The 26912-nt window shown below is 39.6% G+C and overlaps 3 protein-coding genes across 3 annotated transcripts; 1 reads left to right on the top strand and 2 right to left on the bottom strand.

The window, feature by feature from the left end:
• The first annotated feature begins 229 nt into the window (after positions 1–229).
• LOC136810190 (uncharacterized) lies at positions 230–16672 on the top strand. Its single transcript, XM_067066760.1, has 20 exons — positions 230–463; positions 4475–4735; positions 5156–5326; positions 5621–5800; positions 6052–6302; positions 6450–6595; positions 6770–6987; positions 7239–7289; positions 7709–7825; positions 8038–8175; positions 8372–8509; positions 8795–11308; positions 11665–11781; positions 12240–12389; positions 12581–12709; positions 12945–13070; positions 15121–15210; positions 15394–15642; positions 15811–15931; positions 16129–16672. The coding sequence occupies exons 1-20, from the start codon at positions 361–363 to the stop codon at positions 16484–16486; spliced, it is 5628 nt and encodes a 1875-aa protein (XP_066922861.1). The 5' UTR covers positions 230–360; the 3' UTR covers positions 16487–16672.
• Positions 16550–26912, bottom strand: LOC136810191 (uncharacterized). Its single transcript, XM_067066761.1, has 10 exons — positions 26455–26912; positions 25935–26117; positions 25511–25670; positions 25105–25217; positions 22749–22898; positions 22342–22555; positions 21871–22101; positions 20267–21658; positions 17621–19339; positions 16550–17425 (listed from the first exon to the last, which is right to left on the bottom strand). Exons 1-10 carry the CDS (start codon positions 26455–26457, stop codon positions 16962–16964), a joined length of 4629 nt encoding a protein of 1542 aa, XP_066922862.1. The 5' UTR covers positions 26458–26912; the 3' UTR covers positions 16550–16961.
• Positions 19344–20261, bottom strand: LOC136810302 (integumentary mucin A.1-like; the record flags this gene model as incomplete). The annotated part of the gene is made up of 1 exon (XM_067066870.1): positions 19344–20261. A coding segment is annotated over one exon (918 nt), but the record flags the coding sequence as incomplete, so codon positions are not given.

The raw sequence follows: 26912 nt of genomic DNA, 5'->3' as shown, positions 1-26912 counted from the left end.
TATGAAACTTAAAACGCTTATAGGGACGTTATACTGACCACACTATGAAAAGAAACTAAAACAGAATTGGATACGACGGTTGAAAAGTTAAATTTGCTTATTGTACGTCAGTGAAAGAGAATGAGTTTTCGAACCAAATGAATGGGTAATATGAGAAGTGCCCCAAACAGTGACTGTCAACCACCAGTCAAACCACACAAAATATATCCATCATATATCATGATATCATCATCCATACTTTTCATCAAAGATCAAACCATCCTTTTGTCCCATTCGATCTTCTCTCTTCATTTCATGTTTGTTTGATCCAAGCAAACGATCGAAAAATTGTACGAGAGAGATTGATAAAAGGTAGCAAATATGGTCAAATGCTTCTACCATATTGTATTTATTATTTTTGTGTTGAGCAATGGTGTGTTTTGCCAGGATAATAGCGTTGCTTCAGCTTTGCGTCGAACACCAGGTAATGTAGCTTGAAAACAAACTTTCAAATGAGAGATTTAACGTTTTAGAGTGGCTTTTTTGACTATACTGGCAGCTGTGTAATTCTTTGACTTTAAAAGTTCATCGTTCGCAAAGGACGCATGATAGTCACTCTCCAGTTGTAAAGCAAAACCCATCATATTGTATTAGCTTCAATGGTCAAAGGTTATGTCTAACCGATCTGCTAGCAAAATGTTAATGAAATTTATGATATTTTTATGATAATTCCGCGACTCGTTTTGGTGCAATTTTTGAATGTACCGGGCGATAGGCACTAACTTCCGACGAGGCCCTGCGAATGCGGTTTGAAAAATGTTACTTGTCAGAATTTAATTTTTAACAAGGTAACTGACCCTTGAAAGACGAAATTCATTTCCGACAGATGGAATTTGAAAAGTACTTAAAATGACCAAATGTCGATATTGTCATATGCGCTTTTTAGATTTATGTGATTTTGCCAGATATCTTCAGAACCAGAGAAAGGGACCTTGATGAATCACACATCCCGTACCTATTTTAATTTCCCTGAGTGTTTTGAGCATTTTATTGGCCGTTCCGACCGACCATCAGTCTGCGACCAATTATTCTGAAAAGCATCGTCTGGAACACAGTAAATTAAGTTGGTTTCGTACGTTATATATTTTGAATAACATAAAAACTAACCTATGAGACCCAAAGGTATTTCGTCTCTACGAATGATTTATTTTTTGTATAAATTTAATGAGATTTTTTTAAACCACTGGTCAAATGGATCAAAAATCAAATCTGCTTTGATGACCAAATTTATCACCTTCTTTATATAGAAACTTATATTACCACAAAAATTTATATTTTTAAATTTAGATAATTTAGTAATGCATCTATTGTCATGGTCTTTCGTTTCTCAGTAATTTAGCGTAGCGTATGGATGCATAATAAATAATATTATGTAAAAATAAATAATAATAATACGCCTAAAACTCGATATTCGAGTAAAATACAGTTAAAATACAAGAGAACTAAGAAAAAAATATATTATCTTTTTCTTCTTTCTTTTCTTCTTTCGTACATATCTACACGTTTTACATTCAATTTTTCACAGACAGATGACACATTACGTCTCCAACCGGATCGGTCTGAAACTGAATCATTCCACGAGTGAAGGATGTCACCAGTCTTAAGTAGAGCTTTTATGTTATCTTTGTACCTCAAGCGTGGACGCCCAATCGGTCGGCTGCCTAGAACTAGTTCACCGTAAAAAAGTTGCTTAACAGTTCGATTGTTGTCCATACGGGCAACGTGACCGAGCCAACGGAGTCGATTCTGGGCTAGCATAACTTCGATATCTACCGAATCGGATCTCCTTAATATCTCCTCGTTACTGACAAAATCATCCCATTTAATATGCAGAATGTTTCGCAGATGACGTTGTTGTACAGTTCTTAATTGCTTTATTTCGTGGGAATATAAAGTCCATGTTTCACAACCATAAAGAAGTATAGGCATTAAACATCGGTTGAAAACTGTAACTTTCGTACGTGTTGTCAAATCATGGTTGTTGAAGACTCTGTCTTTTAGTCTGCCGAATGCACAAGATGTGGCTTGAATACGTGTGATCAATTCATCTTTGAGATTCGATTCTTTAGACAATATACTTCCGAGATATTTGAAACGGTCGGTACATTTTAGTTTCGTTTCGTCAATAAAGAAGTCACATTCAGGACCTAGGCACATAACCTCAGTCTTTTTGGCGTTTATTTGCAGACCGAATCTCTTGGCAGTAAGATGGTAGCTTGTTAGTAGAGATTGCAGTCCTTCGGACGTATCACTGAACACAGCGATGTCATCGGCATATTGAGCTTCACGGATATACATGTGGAAAGTTTTCGTTTTCGCTTTTAACTTTCTTAGGTCGAAGAGGTTGCCATCCATTCGGAAACATACGTAAATTGAATGTTCTGTGTTATCTTTGAAAGCGATCCAAAGGGCTATCGCTGCATATAAACCGTAGAGGGTAGGGGCTAATTTACAACCTTGCTTCACACCACAATCGTAGTTGAAAGGCTTCGAAAGTTCACCTTCAATGATGAGTCTCGCTTTGACATCTGAATATAGCAGCTGGATTGCTTTAAGAAGATTTGGCGGACATCCGATTTTGAAGAGAAGTTTAAATAAAAGGGGACGATTGACAGTATCAAACGCTTTCGTGAAATCAATGAAAACGATATACAGGTTACGACATTGCTCTCTAGATTTCTCCATTAGCTGACGAACCGTGAAAATGCCGTCGATTGTGCCACGTTCGCTACGATAACCGTGTTGTGAATCTGGATATACATTATTGACAAGCTTCTGTATTCTGTGTAAAACGATATCGGCAAAGATTTTCCAAACACAACTGAGTAAGGATATGCCACGATAATTTCCGCAGACACTACGATCGCCTTTCTTAAATAGAACGGTGATGTTGGGATCGATTAAATCAGAGGGTAACTTAAGTGTGGTCCAGAATATCGTGAATAATGAAAAAATGAAGTTTCTGACTGACTGTCCACCAAATGATATTGCTTCAGGAATAATGCCATCGGGACCTGGGCTTTTACCGAGTTTAGACCGTTTTATTGCATCGTCAAGCTCTTTTTCGGTGATCGGTTCATCAAGTGAGTAATCGATAGGACGTTGATCGATTTCATCAAGAACTGTTTCGTCGGTTTCTGTGACGTTGTTGAGAAGTTCTGAAAAGTGTTCGACCCAGCGTTCCTTTATTTCACCTTTGGTTGTTAGCAATTTCCCGTCTTTCGATTTGATAGGGTGTGAATTGCGAGATGAAGGACCGTATACCTCACGAAGAGTAGCTTAAAAGTCTTTCAGATTGTTTTCCAAACGATATCTTCCAGCTTCTGACGCTTTTTGGATGAACCAATCATTTTTTATCTTTCTCACTTCTTGTTGGATCTCACGTCTGGTTCGATTTTTGTCTTTAAGAAGTGTAAGAATCTGTTGATCATTTTCATCAAACCAATCTCTGTTTTGCTTTCTTTGTTTGGGAAAGGTGTTTGACGTAGCAGATAGCAGAGAAGTTTTTAAGTTTTCCCAATTAATTTCAGAGTTCGCAAGATCATTATCTAGACGACGTTGAAGTTCCAAAATTCTTTCTGGCGTAATGCTGTATTTCGGTCTGGATGGAGCTTTCGTTCCTTTTCTTTTTCGAAACAAACGGAAGAAACATTTACATATAACAAGTTTATGGTCTGAGTAGCAATCAGCATCAAGATACGTTTTGGTGATTGAGATGTGGGGTCTTGTTTGAGGATCGGCGAGGACGTGATCAATCTGATGCCAATGTTTTGACCGTAAATGTTGCCAGGAGGTTTTAAATTTATTCGAAAGTTGGAAAACAGAACCCATAACAGTGAATGAGTTTTGGGTGCAAAAATCGAGTAGCATAAGTCCGTTTGAGTTCATTTTTCCGATACCATGCTTCCCGAGGACGTTTGGCCAAAGTTGCCAATCTGATCCCACTCTTGCGTTGAAGTCACCGAGAATAAGATAAAGGTCGCCTCTGTCAGAACGTAAAACATCCGTGAGAGATTGGTAAAAGAGTTCTTTCTCTTCCTGTGTGCGTTGCATAGTTGGGGCGTATACACTGACAAGTTTAAGATATTTTCCAGAATGGAGTCGAATTCTTAACACCATCAATCTATCGCTTATCGGTACTGTGGTCATTTCGAAGGAAGATAATTTGTTAGAAATGGCAAATCCAACACCGGCTTCCTTCTTAGTGCCTCCGCTCCAGTATATTGTATAATCTCTTTCGACTAGGTTTCCTTGTCCTTCTCGTCTAACTTCGCTCAGTGCACATATATCAATGTTAGCTTTAGCGAGTTCTCGTGTTATGATTGCAGTTGCTCGTTCGGGTCTGATTGAATCGGTAGTGTCGTTTGTCGTAAATATAAATAATGGATGCATACAAAATGAAATTTATACTTATCCACCATTTTCTTTTCATCAGAACGTCCATCAATCTTCGAAAACCCTGAAGAAGTGGTATTCGCAAGTACTGGCGATTCCCTGATCTTAAGCTGCGTTGCCAAGGGGATTCCCCTTCCAAGTATTACGTGGACAGTACCGTACGATATCACCCCTCATAAAGTTTTGTCCAATGGAAGTCTACACATCCAAGAAGTTGGATTCTCACATTCAGGACAATTTTCGTGTGAAGCAAAGAATTCTGTTGGGAGTGATATCAAATTCTTCGATATCTCTGTGAGAAGTAAGAGATTTTCTTTTGAAATGAAGTTTATAGGCAAAAATAAATTCGGTGTTTTTTAATAATGTTTTGTTTGAGATCTTGTTTCTGTATCAATTCATTTCGACACTGGATATTTAAAGGATAGAGTTTTATGGACTACTATTGGTAAAAATTTCTGACACTTCATTATCCGATCAATGGCTAAGACCACTAAAAGTTTCCCCATTTCCCCATTATTTACCCCTTAAAAATCGTAAGCTTTAAATTTCCTTTATCTGCAATTCCACAAAAGGTAATATCTTAAAACTTTACCCTCTTGATTTTTTTTCTATATTCATAATTTTCACACTCAAGAATTTCTGGAAAGCGTATATCTATAACTTTACCTAGACTTTTCTTACTGCTAACGAGACCTTCACTTATTTATCTCGTTTCCATCAGTCGACGGTCAGTATACACCGTGGAGTGAATGGAGTGAGTGTTCTTTGACATGTGGTGAGGGAACACAATGGAGATATCGAACGTGCACCAACCCTCCACCAAGAAATGGTGGTAAAGATTGTATTGGCGATGCTCTGGAAGAACAAAAGTGCAATCTCAGAGATTGTGATGGTATGATCATTCTTATTCCCATATCTCCCCTGAAAGCCGACCTTGAAGTTCTGAGACATCTTTTATAGGACTAGACTAAACTGATTTCATGAAAGTAGAATGTATTTCAAGGCTTTTCTGAGATGGAGACGCTAGATCGCCCTTCTATTAGTAAAAATGAAATTTTAAGTTTGATTCCCAGACTAATTCGAGGTTTGAAAGGTGATACTTTGCGCCTGGGTTAGTACTCAATCCCAAAGGGTTGGAATGAGGAAACACTTTTTTCTGACGATTCACTTTTTTCTTCTTTCACAGTTGATGGGAAATTCGGGGAATGGGGCGAATGGAATGCTTGCTCAAGAAAATGTGACGGTGGCCGACAATTTCGGTTCCGGCAATGTGATTCACCTCCTCCCTCTGGCAACGGAAAACAATGTGATGCAGATGGGGAGAAAAGTTTCGATGTACAAATTTGTAACACTTATAAATGCCGAGGTATTTATCATTTTTATTTTTTAAGTTGTTCCTGGTATCGACATGAATGAACACAAGTCAAGAACAACACTTTCTTTATTAGTGCATCAATTGTCAATTAAGATCAGCTGGATGAAAAGTTATAGGAGTATGCTAAATTCCTTCATGAATGTGCAAACTATTGATCACACGTATAAGCTAAACATATTATATTCAAGTTTAGTTGATGTTGTAGGATCTAACAAACTTTTCTACTCGACTCTGTATTTTAGTTCCAAAGAGGATTGACAGTGCTATTGGTACTCTGTATGGACAAGTCAATGGTTTGAATCTATTGGACTCGGGTGTGATGGCCAAAATTCATACAAGCGCAACTGGGCGTGTCTCGTTGACCGTCAACTTCACCAATGTTCCACAATTTACCCAAGGGCTTTCATGCTTGTTGACGCCCATCTATTTAGCAGTTGTAAATGGACTCGAAGGCTTGATCAATTCCAATGGAGAATTTGAACATTTCTCAAGGGTATGGTTTTAGTCTCTTTTTTCTCTAAATTCACTGCTCGTTGCGTGTAAGATTATCATGAAAGTTTTTTTCTGTAATTAATATAAGACCTGACATGATATTTTGGCAAAATATTCTTAATTTTTATTCTGTTCACTTCTTTTGAAGATGACGTTTGAATCGGGAGAGGTTTTACAATCTTCCACATCAGTTATTACGGAAGCCGATAAAGCAGTTCTCTATTTGACTATCAACATCCAAGGCCGTCTACCTTTTGGTAACGAAATGTTTATGCTGGATGCTTTCAAAGAAAGGTAAGCCTCGTCATTCCACCTCCCCCTTTCCAACCCTTTCTCTCTTTTAAATGATTTTTTCAGCAATTTCCAGTTGTTGTTTTTTTCTGCACTGTGTGTCCAAGATTGTAATCACAAATCTCACGCATGACCATTTCTACAGATTGAGTCATATCTCTGACATCACTTTTTCAGTATCGTGCAATCAGGTTACGAGCAATTGTTGGGCGTTTCCATGCCGACCATCATTATCAACAAGAAGCCGGTACGTTACAGTGTGGAGCACGTGACCAAATACAACACACGTGAGATCTTGGTGCCGCCACACCGCCGCTTCAAAGTGGACATGCTGCAAGTGGCTTACGATGATATCGAAGAAGCTACCAATTTTGAAGCGACTGTCGACTCAAAAAGTATTTCAACTTTGTTCTGATTTATTGCAGGAATGAGAAAATTCAATTATTTTGTTTGGAATCTTTCGATAGGTTGGAATTGAAATGCTTAAAGATTGTTGCTACATTTTTAACCTTTGCTTGTTTTTGCTAATTTTTTAAACCTGAATAACTTTAACAAAATATCTGTTTTGGTTTAGGTGGGGCTTGTATAGATAAAGATAAGTATGTCAAGTACCACCTTTTTTTAACTTATTTCCTTCTTCTTTCAGACAGTGAAGAGTGTCCGAAGGGTTTCTATAGAAACGGTATTTTCTGTCAAGGTAATCTTCATCTTTTTCGCTTTTGATTGACGTACTCTTTACAATAGGTTTTTATGTTGGAGCTGTTTGAATACCTCTACCTCTGTCTACCCGGCTGCTCACGTGGCAATTAAAAATGGGACTAAATACCGATGGTGATTGGAACTGTTTTATTGTTTTTCACTGAGGATTTCGAATCTTTATCGATTTTTAGTTTCAAATACCTTGTCGCTGTCAGGATAGCGATTCACCTTAACATTCTATTCCTCGATAGAAATTAAATTCCTTTTACTTTCCCAATTGCGACCAATTTGTACTTTTTGGACGATTTCGATTCCTATTTTCTCAACTGGGCTAAGCCGAAAGCAGTAAGTAGAAAGTGTTTTTTAATTAAAAAGAATTTTGAGAGGTAGTAATTTTCAAATGAAATTGATTTTCAGATCGTGACGAGTGTATGAACAGTCCCTGCACACAAATCTGCACCAATACTTATGGGAGCTATGTCTGCTCGTGTACTTCTGGTTATGAACTTTCTCAAGATAGACACACCTGTTTAGGTAAATTCTTTTGCATTAATACCTGTCATATCTGTCCTCTGTATCACTAAAGTTTTCAAATTTCACACTTACTAATATAAATACCTGGGTTTAGGAGGGGTTGAGTTTCTTAGCAAAGGGCTTCAGAAAGCCGCTAATTTTCTCATGAAAACTTTTATACGGCGATCTTTCCACCTTTCTGAATCTTTCTTCGTTTCATTTTTTTTTGATAGACGTCAACGAATGTGTGAAAGGAACACACACTTGTGGAGCTGAAGAAGTCTGTATCAACAATAAAGGTGGTTTTGATTGCGCTGTTGATGATTGTGAGCAAGGCTATCGCTTTGATAACATCACTGGCAGATGTAGTGGTATGCAACTTCTTTTACGTTCACTTTCGATTTATAATTGAAAAGAAATTTTCCGTTAGCGAAAGTCTTTTTCTCGAAATTTCTCACTGCGTCCCTAAGTTTGATTTTTAATGGCTCGTAAAATTGATAATCAAAAGTTACCAGTTCCGTACCAAACGTTGCTCTTCATCGTCCATCTTTTCTTTGTGTTATACAGATGAGGATGAGTGCGAAGCTGGAAGCCATGATTGTAACGAAGATGAAAATTGTCGCAACATCGTTGGCTCTTATGTTTGTGAACTTCGTCCATGTCAAAATGGATATCAAAGAAATGAACAGACACAAAAATGTGAAGGTAAAAAAATGCGAAAAGCTCGCATGTGTCCCTTATTAAAGCGTTGGAACGTTCTTTCCGCAGAGATTGATAATTCGAACCATTTTTAACCTTTTCATTGTCCGCTTGACAGGTACTGCTCCTTGAAATAATAAAACTTAAATAGAAAAACGCTATGAAAAGATTATTTGGTTATCAGCAGACAATATCCTACTCTTTTAAATTATTACCTAACTTTCTTCCTAGTGCTCAACCTCTTAAATAACTTTTGCTCTTCACATATCTGTATTTTTTTTACTACTTCAGATATCAATGAATGTTTGCATTCACCTTGCCCCTTTGATGAAGTTTGTCAGAATCGTGATGGGTTCTTCGAGTGTATGCCCATCACCACAACCACCACAGCGCAACCCCTTACCACCGAGGTGACCACCGATCCATCCATTCCATCAGGTGGTCCACAGATCGTCACTGGAGATATCGGTGAAGCAGCAACTGACATCCCCATTGTTGTCACTGATGAATCTTCCGCTAGCTTCACGGAATCTCCTGCAATCAGAACGGACCCTCCCACCCTTACTACAGATGAGACTGATGAAGTTAGCACAGATTCACCAGCAATCTATACTACTGAACCTGTTATCGCCACTGACAGTACTTCCGGTGCATTCACTCAACAACCTTCATTGAAAACAGATTCTTCAGCTGTCTCCACAGATAGGGTTAATCAAACCTTCACAGACAGGCTTCCCATCCTGACAAGTTCATCTGTTATTACTACAGATGAATCTTCAGGGGTCTCTACTGAAATAACGACTTCAACTCCAGAACCACCATACATAGTCACTGATCCAGAAGGAGAAGAATTTACTCAATCACCACTTCCTACATCTACACCAGAACCTCCTTTTGTTCCAACTGACGAAGATGTTGTCAAGACAACCATAAGATCCGCAGTCAAAACGGAACCTGCCAACATCACGGATGGAGATAACCAGATAGGTACTCTTCAACCGTCAATCGCAACATCTGTTCCTGCTGTGGTTACAGATGAGGTGCCAGGTGGTCAAATCAAAGAAACTTCGAAACCAACCGATCGTCCTGTCTTTGTTACTGATGGAGCCTCCGTGAAGCAAAACAGTGAGCCTTTGGAGAAAACAGATGCAATGTATGTCGTCACTACCGACGGTTCCTCGTTCTCAACCATTTCCCCACCTCTTGTCATTACAGAAGAAGAAATTGATTCCTTTAGGTCTACTGAAAAGTCAACTACAACACTGACAAAAATGACCACTACCCCACCGACAACAACTTCAACCACCTTCCAACCTACAATCACTTCCCAACCTACAACCACTACAAACACTATCCCAACTACAACGACCACAACTACGACGCCACCGACAACCACAACACCACCGACGACGACTACAACCACAACCACTACCCCACAAACAACCACTACCCCACCAACAACAACCACTACTAAAACGCCACCGACAACAACCACAACTACAATGCCACCGACAACAACCACAACTACAATGCCACCGACAACCACTACACCACTGACGATAACTACAACCACTACCCCACAAACAACCACTACAACCACTACCCCACCGACAACGACCATAACTACAACGTCACCGACAACCACTACGACCACTATCCCACCAACAACTACGACCACTACCCCACCAACAACTACGACCACTACCCCACCAACAACTTCGACCACTGCCCCACCAACGACTACGACGACAACCCCACCGACAACGACTTCAACGACTTCTCTGCAGACAACGACCACAACTACAACGACAACAGCTACAACGACAACAGCGGCCCCGACCCCAACATCAACCTCAACTACACTACCGACAACGACAACAACAACCACCCCACCTCCGACAACGACAACGACAACAACAACCACCCCACCTCCGACAACCACTACAACCACTATCCCACCAACAACTACGACGACAGCCCCACCGACAACAACAACCACTACTACCCCGCCGACAACGACTTCAACCACGACAACAACAGTGGCCCCAACCACAACAACAACCTCAACCACCGCACCAACAACAACTACTACCCCACCGATAACGACAACAACAGTCGCCACACCTCCGGCAACCACTACCCCACCAACAACTACGACGACAACCCCAGCGACAACGACAACCACTACTACCCCGCCGACAACGACTTCAACCACAACAACAACAGTGGCCCCAACCACAACAACAACCTCAACCACCCCACCAACTACAACAACTACCCCACCAACAACTACGACAACCCCACCGACAACGACAACGACTTCAACCACAACGACTTCAACCACAACAACAACAGTGGCCCCAACCACAACAACAACCTCAACCACCCCACCAACTACAACAACTACCCCACCAACAACTACGACAACCCCACCGACAACGACAACCACTTCAACCACTACTACTCCGCCGACAGCGACTACAACCACTTCCCCTACAACAACGACTACAACTACGACGACAACAACAACCACTACTCCGCCGACAACAACTATGACCACAACGACCACCACCCCTCCAACAACTACGACCCCACCAACGACCACGACAACGACTTCTACGCCACCACCTACAACCACTATTCTGCCAACGACTGTGACTACAGAGATACAAACAACAACAGACATGTCTACAACAGAAGCAACAACAATGATGACATCAACAACAAGTTTCGAGATGGATTCTACCACACCTTCCAATATTTGTCCAGAAGGTTGGAAGCTGGATCCTGAGGGTTACTGTATAGGTTTGTAAACTTAGTTTCATCTTGAACCGATTAAACTATATATGTATCTCCTTTAAAATTTCAATCTCCTAACTTGCTTATGTTGGACTTATCTTCCATCTTTAAAAATTTGAAAATCTTAGATTTTAATCTTTATGAATGCAGTTTTAATACACCAATAACAGATTGAGGATATAATGAGTTAAGAAAACCTTGTGTGGGATAAGTAAGGAAGTTTTCAGGAATGGTTGGACCTTAACATTATTTGTGGAACCGTCACACTTGAGGGATAATTCTTTATAATAATTGACTCGAAGCATTATGTTGTTAACCCCTGTAAACGACAATTTTCCATTTCCTTTTCACGTGAACATCAGACGTGGATGAATGCAAGGAAAATCCGTGCCACCAGATGTGCATCAATACTGATGGTGGATACAGATGCACTTGCCGTATCGGTTATGTTCTACAACTCGACAACACAACCTGTCTTGGTAAGGAAATTTCTTTTCTTGAGAAGTCTTTACAAGAAAAACTAATGAATATATTCCAAACTGGTATTTTTATCAAAATTAGACTTTTGCCTCATCTTTTAACGATAAGAGGACCGTAGTGCAGTGGTAGAGCATCCGGCTACGGTGTGCAAGGTTGCGGGTCCAACCCCAGCCGAGTCATACCAAAGATTCTCAAAATGGTACTTGATGCCACCCTGCCTGATGCTCAGCAATTAAGAGAAGGATCAAGAGTAAGTGGAGCAACCCAGGGAGAAATGTGGCGCCCTCCCCTACCTTCTGGTAAACAGCTATCGAGAGAGGAGCGTTCGGGTTGCAACCGACTGTGTTCCGTAGACTTACTTACTTTAACGATTCTGTAGACCTACTCTTGGGAAATGTGGCTAGAAAAACGACAAACGACAAGACTTGAGATATTTTTCTTTTTCCTTTTCATGAAGATATCGATGAGTGTGCCCTGTCGATGCGTTTTGAAGGTGGTAACTTGTGTCCACAAGAAGATATGGAGTGTTTGAATACCGAAGGTTCCTTCAAATGTATGATGCCCTGTGAAAAAGGCTTCAAACGAAACATACAAGGACAATGTGAAGGTTAGTGTTCATGTAGAGTTGTTTTGAAGCAACTACATTACTAGTCTCCATAACTATGATTTTTCGAATTTCTCATAATTTACACAAATTCGTTGCCATTCTGAAAATTTACTCATAAACTCTTATGAAAATTTCTACAAATTTCGAACAACGATGCTTGAATGTAACACAGTAATATATCTTTACTTTAGACGTGAATGAATGTGTTACGGGTGATCATAATTGTGGAGAGTTTTTGCTTTGTTTGAACGTGGAAGGTGGTTTCCGTTGCCAATGTCCAAGAGGATTCCGCAAATCTATGCCTGACCGTATCTGCATCGGTATGTATTATATTCGAAAGTACTGTTATTTTTCTCTTGACTGAGGGCGCATGAGGATTGTCGAAATACCATCATCTTATTGAATAAGTCGAATAAATAAGGCAATAAAGGAACACATACAAGCCCCGTACGCCCCGTACATCCTCTTTTAAAGTGTTCCTTGGATTTCTCTATAATTTTTGATTTTTCCCGTGCATCTACCAATGAGCTCATTTTTATCCTTCCAAATTTTCAGATGTGGATGAATGTACAGAGGTTGGCGTTCGTGTCTGTCAACAACGCTGTCAGAACACAATGGGTGCATACAAATGTTCATGTAACCAAGGATTTTATCTGGCTTATGATCAAGTCAACTGTGAACGTAAGACAAATACACTTGTTTTCAGTTTCTTACTTAACGTACTCACAATCTGGTACGGAAACATGCTTCCATCATTCCACAAACAATCGCAATCATCACCATCACTACACCTGTTGATATTTTCTTTTGTTGGACCTTTTAGGAGGTCCGTTCGTTCGTTCGTTCGTTAGCTTTTATTGTGATTGGCTCATTAGTTTTTTTCTGATTTTTTGCACAATGTTGCAAAATGGCAATACCCAAAATGTGACCGAGCCCGATTTTCGACCTTTTGGGACCTTCGGGACCTAGGGGTACAAGTATTTTGTGGGGAGGAGGGGATTTTCATCTCGGGACCTTGGGGACGTAGAGGGTACATGAACATTGTGGGTGTATTTGATATATTTTCATCTCGGGACCTTGGGACGTTCGCGACCTATTGGTACAATTATTTTGTGCAGGGATTTTCATCTCGGCACCTCGGGACCTTCCGGACCTACAGGGTACATGTATTTTGTGGGGGTGTACAGGAGGCCCCCCCAGTCGACCCTCAATTCACGTATTCACGTGCAAATTTTTGCCAATTCACGTATTCACGCGCGAAAAAAAACATTTTCACGTTCACGCGCCAATTTTGCTTTTATATCTTTTGTTAAAACGATTGTGACCTTAGTGGGTTAATTATATGACCTTTTTATGGTTTCTTTAAGCAGTTTGACCTATTCTTATGCCAAAACACAAGCTTCAAAGAAGTGGAGCGGTAGTACAAGCAGAGGATGCAAATTCCAATATTTGACCAGTATTTCATGGAAGAAAATGTTTGAAAACAAAAACGCGAGTGAAGCGAGTGCGAAATTTTTCGAAATTTTTCGCCTTTTGTGACTAAAAACGGCCTTAACACGCTATTGTTAGTCAAGTCTGCCTTGTTTGGTCGTACATAATTCTTTTGAAAATCTTTGATTTTATTTAGCACTGACCGTTTGTTGGCAAAAATCTGGCGTTCCAAGAGTTTCGCCAAAGAGAAAACTTTTTAAATTTAGAATGCCTAAATTTGAAAACGCATCATGTGCATTATCTATGAGAATTATTTTTTAATTGCTTGATGCTTGTATGCAAGATGTTTTAGAACTACCCTGAACTATCTACTTTTGCAAATTATTGAAGGAGTAAAAATCCTCTAAGTCTCTAAGTTTAACGCTGTATCATTTTGTGTATTGTATTGTAGCAACAATATAAGTGACTACGTAGAGACGACCATTACTAAACGCTGACGGAGAAAATTTTCTCTAGACTGTTTTGTTTTGGCTAACGGCGCTCTCGTTGGATGCAGTATTTGCATCACAAAAATTGTCATTAAAAATGAAAAATACGCCCTTACAAAAATAACAAAAATATTTGTTTAGATATCTTTGATAATTTTAATGTTATAAATTTGATTATTTTGAATGACTTTACCATGACAATAAGTTAATATGACAATAAATTAATCCAAGACTATGCGAGCGAAGCGAGCAAGAAAAATTTACAGATTTAGGTATTTAGGTCTTAGATAGATTTTTAGAGTTTCCTTGTGTTTTAGACAATGATTTGCTTTTCACGTTTACGCTAAAAATCTTGATTCACGAATTCACTGTGGAAAAATCTTATTTTCACGTTCACGCTGATATCTCAATTCACGTATTCACGTGCTAAAAAAGTCCAATTCACGTATTCACGTCAGAAAAAAGGCTCATTCACGTGTCACGCCAGCCCCTGGGGGAGCCCCGTACAGCATATCATCCCGAATATAGAACTGGTTCGGTAAAATACACAGGAAGAAATCTTTAGCTGACGTTGTAAAAACTCCAGATCATCTACTATAACTCGAATTTCAGTAATTTGAACAATTACTGATTACCCCCCTTGGCATTCCAGCACTCGACTATATTACACTTACCTACTTGCTCTAACTTTAATCATCAGGTAGATCCAATCATTGTTCCGACTTGTTTATCTTGATTTTGATTGTAGTTCCACTTTTTGCACAAAAATGTGTGTAGGTTATGCTTCGTTAATATGGCTCCATTTTCTTTAGGAAATGTGTCAGAGTTGATCAAACCGACGAAAGGGCAAGTGCTGACCACAAGACCTTCAACTACAAGGAAACAGATGATCTCTACCGTTGGTACGAACATATCAAAATACAATATCTCTTATAAAAACTATATGACTTTTTTCTTCTTTGTACAGCCCCTGAGCACGTCGAAGTAAAGATGTTCGACTATAGCTGCTTTTTTTCAATTCTAACTCTAAGCTGGAAATCTCAGGAGTATATAGTTAACGGAAAAGCTTTCGATTTCCTTCATAGGTGGGAGTGATGGTTTATCAAAAGAAACTGTGATTCCAAAAACAACTTCCAAGAGTATTTTGGTGACAGACAAACCATCCACCTCTGTACCATTGACCACCATCCGGTCCATCGTCACTACATCGAGTGAACAGCAATGTGCCAAGTGGTACCAAAAGTTTTGTGATTGGAAATGTGTAGCTAGCAATGGACATAATGAATGTTTCTGTCCGGCTGGTTATCGAAGGTTGTATAACGGACGGTGTCATGGTGAGTCTTGTATCTTTTTCTGCGTATTCCTTTCTTATGTGTTAAACTCTTCCTTGTTATTTCGAGAAACCTGATTTATTTTAGGCCTGCCATCTCAAGCCCAAGGGTTCGGTTGTATCAAGCCATCTACTTGAACAATGTTTTTAATGTTTTCATTTCGTTTTGCAGATAGGAACGAGTGCTTGACACACAACGATTGCAGTACATCACAAAAATGTTTCAACACCAAGGGTTCATACAAATGTGTGGATTACTCTTGTCCGCAGGATTACAAACAAATATTCAAAGGGTGAGGAAGAGTTCTGATGGATAATAAATAGAAAAAAGAAATAGAGTAGGAAGACTTAAAGGGAAATCCAGTTTGAAAACATGCCAAGCGCTTACTTAGCCTCTAAATATTGTAGTTTTAATAGTCCATGTCACTGATAAAAGAAATAAACCACTATAGCTAACATTGCATTAAAATTTTCGACCTTTCCATCGTAGGGGATGTGAAAAGACGTGTACAATCAGTCCTCAGTTTGGATTCTGTCGTCGTTTCTACGTTTTTTACTACACATTGAGTTTGACCAAAAACACCAAGACTGGCAAAGTTCTTTTGAGGTTGAAAGCCAACGAGAATGTGGTGCGAGACATGAGCAAAGCACATTTCTACATCTACAACAATTCCAATTATAAGCTTCGGTCATTCACTGATCGCGCTGAGTTGTTGACCAACCGATATTTCCGTTTCTCTGGTGAAAACAATGTCATTGTGGTCTCCGATATTTTTGATAGTAAAGATCGCATGGTTTGCAGAACTAAATTCAATATCTATGTTGATGTCTCTCAATACGAATTTTAAAGACTTCAATTTGCTTTTTGTTATTCAGGGCTTATAAGACAAAGTGAGGAATACCCTCAAATATTATTTGTGACTATTTTTTGTTTTTATTTATTCCAAATTTCTAATATATCGGCAGTATAAATTTACAAGTTTCAATCCATTTAATGTCAATAAAATATAATTTCTACTATATTATCTAAAATATGATTTTTGTGTAAAATTGTTTATTGTCCCCTCAGGTATTAATGGCTTTAATATAACTTTTCAAATTGGCATACCTTTTCTATTGGCATCGAATAGGCATCATACAAAAATATGAAAATTTTAAGATTTCACTCTGAAGTCTAACTGTGACGTACTCTCTTGCACAGATTTTTCAGAAATATTATTCTCTAACGCTCCTAACAAAGCTCAGTAAAGGTGCACAGTATAGATTCGTATTAAAAAAGATATCTTAATTTCATGAGTCTATTCTCTTATTTTCTCATTGTATTTAACTAGCAGTTTGCAGATGTTTTCCGAGATTACAGTGGCGTGCAACCACCGCCACTACCGCCACAACCGCCATGCCGACCACCACAAAAGCAGCGATCAAAACTACAATGACGGAAGAGACAATGATTGAATTGCTCGGTCCCGACACCTGGTTTACGTTAGCAGCATTGGTTTCACCGCTGGATGACGTATTATGTTGAGTATGTTTTAATGCTAAATGTTCACTAGACTCCATAGTCTTCTTTTGTGCATTATTATCGTCTATTGCATTGGTACTATCATTTTGTTTGGTTCGTTTAGAGTTGGATTTGCCAACCAAGGTGACGATGGAACCAAGATCACCAGAAGTTTCACTACTTGTGGCCTGATGTTGGATATTGGACGCTGTATTCGCATTGATGGTGCTGTCAGATGTTTGGTTTCGTTGCTCACTCTTCTGGGCTGGTACTTCAAGCACTGTGTCTGTGAAAAGAAGTAAGTTTCCCATTCATTATTATGTTTCAAAATCAAAATCGTTACATTGACTGTTCTTGACTAAGTATATTATTTCATGATTTCCACCAAGAAGACGTATTCTTAGACTTGCTTTAGAAGAAAAATTATCAAATTTAAAGTTACTTGTAGTGATAAACAAAAGTTATAGATTTATGAATTTACCTCTGGAGACAGGTTTGACGGCGCCCATATCTCCCATGTCACCTTCTTTAGTGTCCATTGCCATCATTTCCACTGTGTCCGGCTCATGTATCGCCGATGAGAGAATATCGGACACGTGGGGTACCGGCACATTGGCTTTCCGTGTTCTGGTTGGATCAGTGATCATATCTAACACTTTCTTGATGGCAGCTTTTGGGCGTGGTCGTCTGATGAATGACAACTGTTCTTGTGATTTTCTACCAATGGTGGATTGTAGTGAAGATTCGACTTCTTTGAATTTGGGTATGTTTGCCAGTTGTTTGATGAATGTTGAAGGTAACATAACGTTGAAGCCGATGTTTTGTTTCTTCATGGGGACGGGTGATGGAATGAGGAGTGGTTTGGAAGGTTGCTCAGGAATGTGGTCATTCTTCACACTACTTGCTTCCTTCTCGGGTGGTGAACCTATCTTATCGATTTCATTAGCTGTACCAACGATAGCAAACTTTTTGTTGTGGAACCATACAGTGCCGTTGAACTTGTTATCTTCACCACCATCTTTTCCACCTACTGGTTGAGCATTCGACTTCCCGTTGCTAGTTGCTCCTGTCGTTGCGTTGGTACTTGTGATAATATTCTCATTGGTGATGGGTTTATTAATGCAATCTCGACCATCTGGACATAGTTGTGGCATGGATGAATCACTGATGACGTCACTTACTGATTGAAAAACGCGTTGATTTGTGGCACCAGGTGACACCAATGTCATGTGACCAGCATGTTTAGATCCGCCTATTTTTATTGCTTCTTCTGTAACACCTGACGCTGTGTTGGCTGGTGATGTTTTGTTTTGACTTGGTGACGTTTGATTAGAAGCTACTTTACTTCCAGAACCACCAAAACTACCAACTTGAGACTCAGATGTTGATCCAGCCTCAGTGGAGGTTCCAGTACCACTTCTCATGTCATCTGTGATGAAGATCTCCGTGCCACTCTTCGTACGGTTTGGGAATGTAGGATTTGTCATGCCACCACCCATCTCTTGTGGATACATGGAAACTGTTTGATTCCCTTTCACTTGCAACAATCCACCATCACTATCCAGTGTTTTAGTTGATGCCTCCGTATGGTTTTGTCCAATGGAAGCCATAGTGTCAGCTAAACTTCCCACCTCTGTCAGTGATTCCGCCCCTGCACCTGCGCCTGCTCCCGCCCCAGCAGCCTGGGATGAATCAAAAGCAGTATCGTTAACTTGTAAGGGATTAATGACGTCGTTAGTTGGCCGTGCCATAGCGGGTTTTTCCACCTTGGTGTATTGTGGTTTTGGAATAAACTCAGAAGCAGCTGGTATTTTATCGGTATTGATCTTCCCTCCAGACGTCATGGTAGATGTGCTGTTCATCATCTTGGGCCCATTGGCGCCTGCATCGGCCACAGTGTCTAACTGGGCATTGTAGTAGGCGTCCTTGATACCTGTGGAGTTGGAATTGATCTTATTCATCACCTGTCCACCAGCTTCTGATTCACTGTATGTCTCTGAACCATTTTCAGTACCAACAAATTCTGTCTTGTTACCATTCCTCTGTGACGCACTTTCATGGTCCGCTTTAGCTTGTGGCACCACGTTCGAAAGGTCTGTGGATGGTGCTATCGAAGCTGAGATGGTTGGGATGTAATTGGTTGATGTCTCGTTGTTGCTGGTGGATTGGCCTGGTCCTCCATTCACTTGGTGCTCTGGACCTAAAAATTTGGAAAGACTTTTATTTAGTAAATGTGTTTGGTTAAGTAGAACAGGTCTAGGTGTTGTGTGGGTTTTCTTTTGAACATTTTGTTCGATGGTTGAAGGAGGTCTGGGAAGGAAGTGATATTGGTTGTTATTGTTATTGTGCTTGTTATCAAGGAGAGATGCGGAAAGTTTTGTCGGACGTGTGGTTTGAAGGCCAGGCCTGGTAACTCCTTTGGTGGTTGTTGAAAAGGTGGGGGGTGGTTTGGGGTTCTCAGTTGTACTGAGAGGGGGAGGTGATTCTGGAGTGGTAGGTGCCCAAATTGTTGATGTAGGGGCCCCTGTAGGTGCGGTTGTTGTCGAAGGACTCGTTGTCATGGTCGATGTAGTACTTCCCTGAGAAATAGTTGTTGTTGTTGTTGTTGTTGTTGTTATTGTAGTAGGTTTGCTTGGAGACTTTGGGTATTGTGTGGTACTTATTGGAGGGGGAGATTTGGGAGTTGTAGGGGACCATCTGGTTGAAGAAGAGGGTCGGCTAGTTGTTGTGGACAGGGTAGTTGATGTAGTATGGGTAGTGCTTATTGACGAAGTAGAGGAAAGGGTGCTCCCTCCTCCCTTTGTTGTCGATGAAGAAGTTGTTCTGTCAGATGTCGTAGTCGTTGTTTTTGTTGGTTTTACCCCTCCGCTAGGAGTTGTTGTTGTAGAAAATGTGCTTGTTTTAGAGGGTGTTGTGGTGGGAGGACCAGGCCTTTGTGTTGTTTTGATGTCACCTTCAGTCACTTTGTGTGTCTGTTTGCCTTCCAACACATCTACATGATGGTTTCGGAATTTACCACCAGCTTTGGCTGTACTGTCAAGTCTAGCTTTCCCATTTTGAAAATCTTTTCCCTTGACAGTTATTGAGCCAGTAGCGTTTGCTTCTTGGTATGGTAAAGCATCCTTACCCTCTCCTAATGTGTGGTTGCTTGCGTCAAACACTTCAGTGGATGTCTGGTTGCTTGTTGTTGGAATGGTTTGGTTAGCCGGTGATGTTGTCCCATTATTGTCGTTTGAAAACTGTTGTCCTGTTACAACGAAAGAGTTCTCTTTGTGTGTGGTCTGGGTGCTCATGTCCAGTGCCTTCATCCAATCCAAATCCTTACCAAAAGTTATGGCTTCTTTTGACTTGTTCTGATGAACTTCAAGATTTTTACTGTGAAGACCAATTTCTGTATCATTGGTCTGTAGTTTTCCACCAAGAGTGTTTAATTGCGCTTTGGTGTTCTCTGACAATACACCGTACGTGTCTGAAGTGTTGCTTTCCGTTGCAAATTCTCCGTTCTTTGCAATAGTGATTTCCTTACCATGACCAACGAGATATCCAGCAAGGTCTGCTGTTTTGTTGGAATGGTCGATTGGTGTCGGAGGAGCTGGTGTAGTGGTGGTAGAATCTGTGGTGTTTCTAGTACCACCTATCAGAAGAGATGGGTCTGGATAAATTGATTCAGGGTAAACAGTGGTATGGTTAATTTGTTGCAATACAGGTGAAGCGGTAGTGTTGATGTAAGATCCTTGGTCACCAAAGCCACTTTGTAATGTTGAATGGTTTAGGGAGGAAGACGTGGGTACCAAGACACCAGGATAGTTGGATGAAGGCACCGGTGCATTGACTGATTGTTGCGAGGTCTCATTTCCATGTGGTGAGTTGTCTTCTTGTTGTGTAGTGTCATTTTGTTGTGTTGCATTGGCTTGAATCAGACCTTTCCATGGTCCCCAAACTCCACCATAGTTTTCAGGGTCAGCCGCGTTATCGAGTGCAGGGTAGGAAGGTTTTTTCACAACACGGTGATAATAATTTAAGCGATCTCTCAATACTTTCAACGTGTTGGGCATGAAACTTGCAAGGTTGTGGAATTCACACGGATCCCATTGGATATTAAACAGACATGGTTTCTTCATGGGATCACACGGCGGTGCGTGCATTTGTAAGAAAGGATGGGGATAGTTCTTATCACACCGTATCTTTGCGTTGCTCATTGTGTTCTTTGGTTCTGTCCGATTCTTCAACTCGTCGATTTCGGAAGGCCTTGGAAACCAGTCACCATAGTAACCGATATCTTGGTTGACGATGATTTTGTAGTCCCCAACCCTCAACGCGCATTGGTTGTTTTGTATGGGGTCGAACTGATGCAGGATTTCAAACCGTGGTGAGATGGTTTTCTTATGAGTCATCGAATCCCACGTGTTGTAACCGTCCAATTGTGGAATGACGTCTGGCATATCTTCTCCTGCCGTTGCTAGGTGCAATATGGTTGGTAGCCAATCGGTAGAGTGGAATAATTCTTCATTGACAAAAGCTAGAAATAAAAATCAGCAAAAATAGAGTTAAAAGTAAAACATTATCCGGCTTTTATACCTCTTTTAGATTTAACTAAGATTTAACAAGATCATTGGAATATGACTGTCAAAAGTAAACATAGGACAGATGTTATCATGAATCTCTTAATAAATGACATAAAGTTGACATAAGTAAAAAGGAATCAATTAAAATGGTGTAGATAACACTTACAAGTATCATTGATGAGATCACTAACAAGAAAGGCGACTGTTCTCAATCCACCTTCCCATAACGTCATCTTGGAGCCACGTAAAGGATAATTCGACCCCATACTCAATTCCATTCCGCCAACTGCACCACCAGAAAGACTGGTGAAAATGACCACCGTATTGGACATGAAACCACGATCTGATAACGCGATCGAAATGTTGAGGATGGATTCATCAAGTGCATTCACCATACCTATGGATGAAACAAAGATTCTCAGTCAGAATGTAAAAAGTGTTTGAAGATACCTGTTTGGTTATGGGAACTACTCACCAATCTGTTAAGACCCACAAGTTTGTCAGACAACACTTTATTGCTTAGAAAAGATGTCATTAAAAAATAAATTTGGCGTGATACGCAACAGCAACTTGTAAACATGGTCTTAGATTTCAAAAGGCTTATCATTGGATTTGATAGAAATTTAAAGAAAGTTACCTGCAAATTTTTGTCGTTTTGGGTCCTTGATGTATTTCAGATTATTCAAGTAGCGATCAGGTACTTGGAGAGGGTCGTACAGATTTCCGCTGTGCACGGCTTGATGTGAGACGTATAAAAAGAAAGGCTTCTCCTCAGAATAAGTATTGATTATGTCAACGGCTTGCTCTGTGTACAGCTCTGTAGCATATTTCCCTGTCTCGTTGTGAACCACCTACAAAATACAATAAACCAGAATCAAATACTAGTCTACATATAATAAGCGTTACTGGAAGCCCGAAGCAACAATGCAACAATTTAGAATATTGATGGTCGAGCATTTCAAACTGAGCAAACTTTCAAAGATTACAGGAACTTATATAAGAAACTTGTATCCGACTTATTCTTGTGTTTTACATTAGCCTTACCTCTTCATTTGATCGAAGGTCCAATCCATAGTCTTCATTGAAAGCCGAATGAGTGTAATAATCACACGTAGAGCTGGTCAAGCCTCCATAGAAAGTGTCAAAACCCCGTTTCCATGGTAACATTTTCTCTTTGTAAAATCCAAGTCCCCACTGAAAGAAATCGATCGACAGATGTTTAGAAAACTGCAAAGTTACCCACCCATTCGGATAAACCCAAGTTAAACTTGGCTGATAAATTAAAAGGTTTTGAAAATAGTCAAAACATACACGAGTAATGTATGGAAGCCGGGAAGGGTCATTTGGCGATTTCTTTCAAAATATGTCGAGATTTCTTTCAAGTTGTCGAGATTTCTTTCAAACTGTCGAGAATTCTTTCAAACTGTCGAGATTTCTTTCAAACTGTCGAGATTTCTTTCAAACTGTCGAGATTTCTTTCAAACTGTCGAGATTTCCTTTAAACTGTCGAGCTTCCAATAATTGTCGCGTTCCCAAAAGACTGAATCGCGATTTCATTCCTCATCAAAACCACGGGAACATAAACTAAACGCAGGACATGGGTATCACCTCCACACGCGGGAAAGAAAAATAGGAAACACCAATCCAGTCGGAGTTAACTGTAAACTACTCCGAAGATAATGGCTTTATTATCTTTCTTTGAAGAAATTGATAATCCAATTTGTGTAACCGCGACGTTGATGCGACCACCAATTTTCAATTCTCTGGTTATTTACAGATTTACCATAACGGTGAGCATTGATATCGTTATGAATGTGGGACTGGATTGTAGCCACGACACCATTTTCAGTCCCACAATCGGTTTGTACAACCCTTGGAAGCACTTTGAATTCCTTAATTGCATTGATGAAAAAGTTAGCCGGGATATTTGGGTTGTTATTTGACTTGCAAACTTTGAGCCAAATGATCTTTCTGGAAAAACCATCCACACAGCCATGAATGGGAAGTCCGTAGGGTTTCAACTTGTCGTACCCATCTATATGCCACGCGTCATTAGGGCCATCAGATTGATAAACACGCCTTCTTAACTTTCTAGCCTTCCTCATTTCGGTGCCCTCAGGATCGATCTCTCTTAAGAGTCTCATTACAGTGTCTCTAGTCCGTAATTTATTCCACATTCCTCGATAGCCAAGTTAGGAACCTGGCCCTTCAATCTCATTACTTATGATTTGCCGAAGTTGATCGTCGCTGACTTCACCACCAGCTTTACTTAGCCCATAATCTCTCAATCTTCTTTTCAATGTGCTTAGACTTATATTCAACGCATGAGCCAAAAACAATAAAATTGATTCGTATTGAAAGCCCCTTCTGAAATAGTACTCAATTATATCTCTTTCTGTTTCAAGAGTATTGACGATAATGTTCCGCTTTTGTGTGCCACAATTGCCACAAAAGATGTCCCTAATTTCATTGCCACATCTATGGCAAAAAATCGTTAAAGAAAAGCTTGGCACGTGGACTTTTCACAAGTGGATAATAATAGGGTGATTCCCCCACTGTAATGCTTAACGCTTTTTTGGAAGCTCGACAGTTTGAAAGAATTCTCGACAACTTGAAAGAAATCTCGACAGTTTGAAAGAAATCTCGACAACTTGAAAAAAATCTCGACACTTTTTGGAAGCTCAACAGTTTGAAAGAAATCTCGACACTTTTTGGAAGCTCGACAGTTTGAAAGAAATCTCGACAGTTTGAAAGAAATCTCGACAGTTTGAAAGAAATCTCGACAACTTGAAAGAAATCTCGACAGTTTGAAGGAAATCTCGACAGTTTGAAAGAAATCTCGACAACTTGAAAGAAATCTCGACAGATTTTGAAAGAAATCGCCAGATGACCTTTCTCGGCTTCCATAGTAATGAGACAGGGATGTAGTGGGATTGAACTTGATAGTCAGGCTTTCATGCAATTGGGATAATACAAATGGAATTTTTCAGCTGGCTCAGTACGATCTTGCAAAAAGTGTAATTATGAAAGGCGAAGAATGCAATTTATTTTTGTAATGAGATCATTACTATCGGAAGTCATCAAACTAATTTCCTCTGCATTTAATTTGGCATTGGAAAGTTTCTTTTTGGCAACCAGCCAAGAGTGCTCTGAACTGTCAAACCGAAATGAAATAAGGGGTATTTGAAATCGATTCTTTATAACTACCAACAGTAATTATTGTATTGACTAAATGAGACTGCCTTCTGTTAATTGAACTTTTACGTTTAGTTTGCTTCGGGAATATTTTGATTTAAAGTGGTGGCACTGAAGTTTCGAAAGAAAGGTTGAGATAAATTTCACATTTGTAGATTATCTAAAGCCAAACACGTTCTCTATAGCAAAACTAATTACAACACACCTTTCCAACTGCATGAGTAGAATATCCAAGGTCTTTCAAATACTCTGGGAGGATCTTCTCGTTTTCTGGCAATCCACTTGGTTGTTTGTTGTGGAAGATTCCATGTTGAACTCCTGTGTGGATTAAAAGATTTGTTCCCAAATTTATGGTAGTCGTGCCCAGTCCCTTAGTTCGCTTTTTGATGATCTGATAGCGTTTACGAAAAATTGTATCTTGATCATTATATAGTTAAATCAAACAGAATTGAAAGACTAGCTCTGGAGTACGAGATTGTCATTAGAGGAATTCGCTTCAAAAACTATGGTAATACTTTTCAATGTTCTCGAGTTTAATGCCTTTTAAATCAATTATATCACCATTATCACCTGATATTATTAATTCAAATGATAATTTTTCTGTCCCTTACCAAGTTTAGTTGCATATTTTCCAGTCATGATTTCTACTCTTGTAGCGAAGGGTGATGGTGAAACATAATAACTGTTCAATAAGACACCACTTCGTGCCAAATCGTCCATAGTTGGTGTTTGGATCTGCTTTGATCCATGCAATGCAATGTCGTCCCAACCCTGTCGTGAAAAGGTGATTAAAATGTAGATGTTAGGGATAGTCTAAATTACAGACCTCTACAAAACCGAAGACATTCTAAGGAGCACGAATCCGTTAGTGGATGTTAGCAGCCAAGAGCTAACACTATATTGCCTATGAGGTAACACGTAACACCAAGAGATTTCTGAATTTTATAAAGAGGTGATATTTATATTGGCTCTGAAGTCAAATCGCGTCAATTGAGCCTGATTAGAAAGCATTTTTGTTGAATTGTTTTTACTTACCAAATCTTCAGCCACGATGAAAACGATATTCGGTCTTTTGGCGTCATAAGTTGCCTCCTCTTTCCCTCCGCCTCCCCCTGCTCCTCCTGCATCTCCCATCTGTTGTTGATGTGTCTCATTGATGGTGAGCGTTATGCTCAAACAGATGAACCAACACAAATTCCTGGTTATCGGAAACAACACCTGCAAGTGAAGAAGAACCGTGTCAGAAATCTTTTGATTTTATTGTTTTGACTTCCTCAGAGTGTCTGTTACCTAGTTACACAGACTTCGATTGGTTTAATAAAAGCAGAATTACAAAATTATTCGAGACAGGGCTAACTTTTTTCGAAGTTCACAAGCTCGAATGAGAAAAACAAAGGTTTCTTTGAGAGCTTTGAACTTGCGATAATTTTTATAGAAAAAAGAAACAGAACAAAAAACCATGGTTCATGACAATCATTAATGCTTCTAAATTCTTGTGTAGCTAAGTCTCTTGTTGAAACCAACCATGTAAGTAAGGGAGAGTGAGATGACTAACCATTGTGTTATTTCTGTATTTGGATGATGTTTCAAATGTAATATTCTTTCAATCTCTTCCAACAACAAAAGTTCAACATTTTCAAAAAGGTCAACGCATTCCAACCCAAAAAAATAAGCTCTATCATTCAATTAAATCACGATAAAAATCTATTGAGAATGATATTAAAATACTAGTGCGGCTTTTAATATTTTTTGATATTTTTTCCGACTTTATTGAAATCAGCGTGAAAAAATCTTGATAGCCGCAAATTAGCGAGTTATTTTTTGCGCATATTCAATCAGGTGATCTTTTCATCCTTGGCTGATTTTCATTCTTTTGTTAAAAGCTAATTGGTCACACATGATTGCGTTCGAACACGAAGAACAGTCTTTTGTTCTCTTTGTTTCGTTGGTATTGTTTTCTTTCTCGTTTGTTTGTGTTTGCCGTTCCCAAACCTCTGAAATGCAAAACTAAAC

Source organism: Clytia hemisphaerica, unplaced genomic scaffold (genome assembly GCF_902728285.1).
Source record: "Clytia hemisphaerica strain Z4C2 unplaced genomic scaffold, Clytia hemisphaerica genome assembly, whole genome shotgun sequence".
In the NCBI taxonomy this organism is placed as follows: Eukaryota; Metazoa; Cnidaria; class Hydrozoa; order Leptothecata; family Clytiidae; genus Clytia; species Clytia hemisphaerica.
Note: the sequence above shows the minus strand (reverse complement) of the source record. Positions and strands in the feature narration are given on the sequence as shown.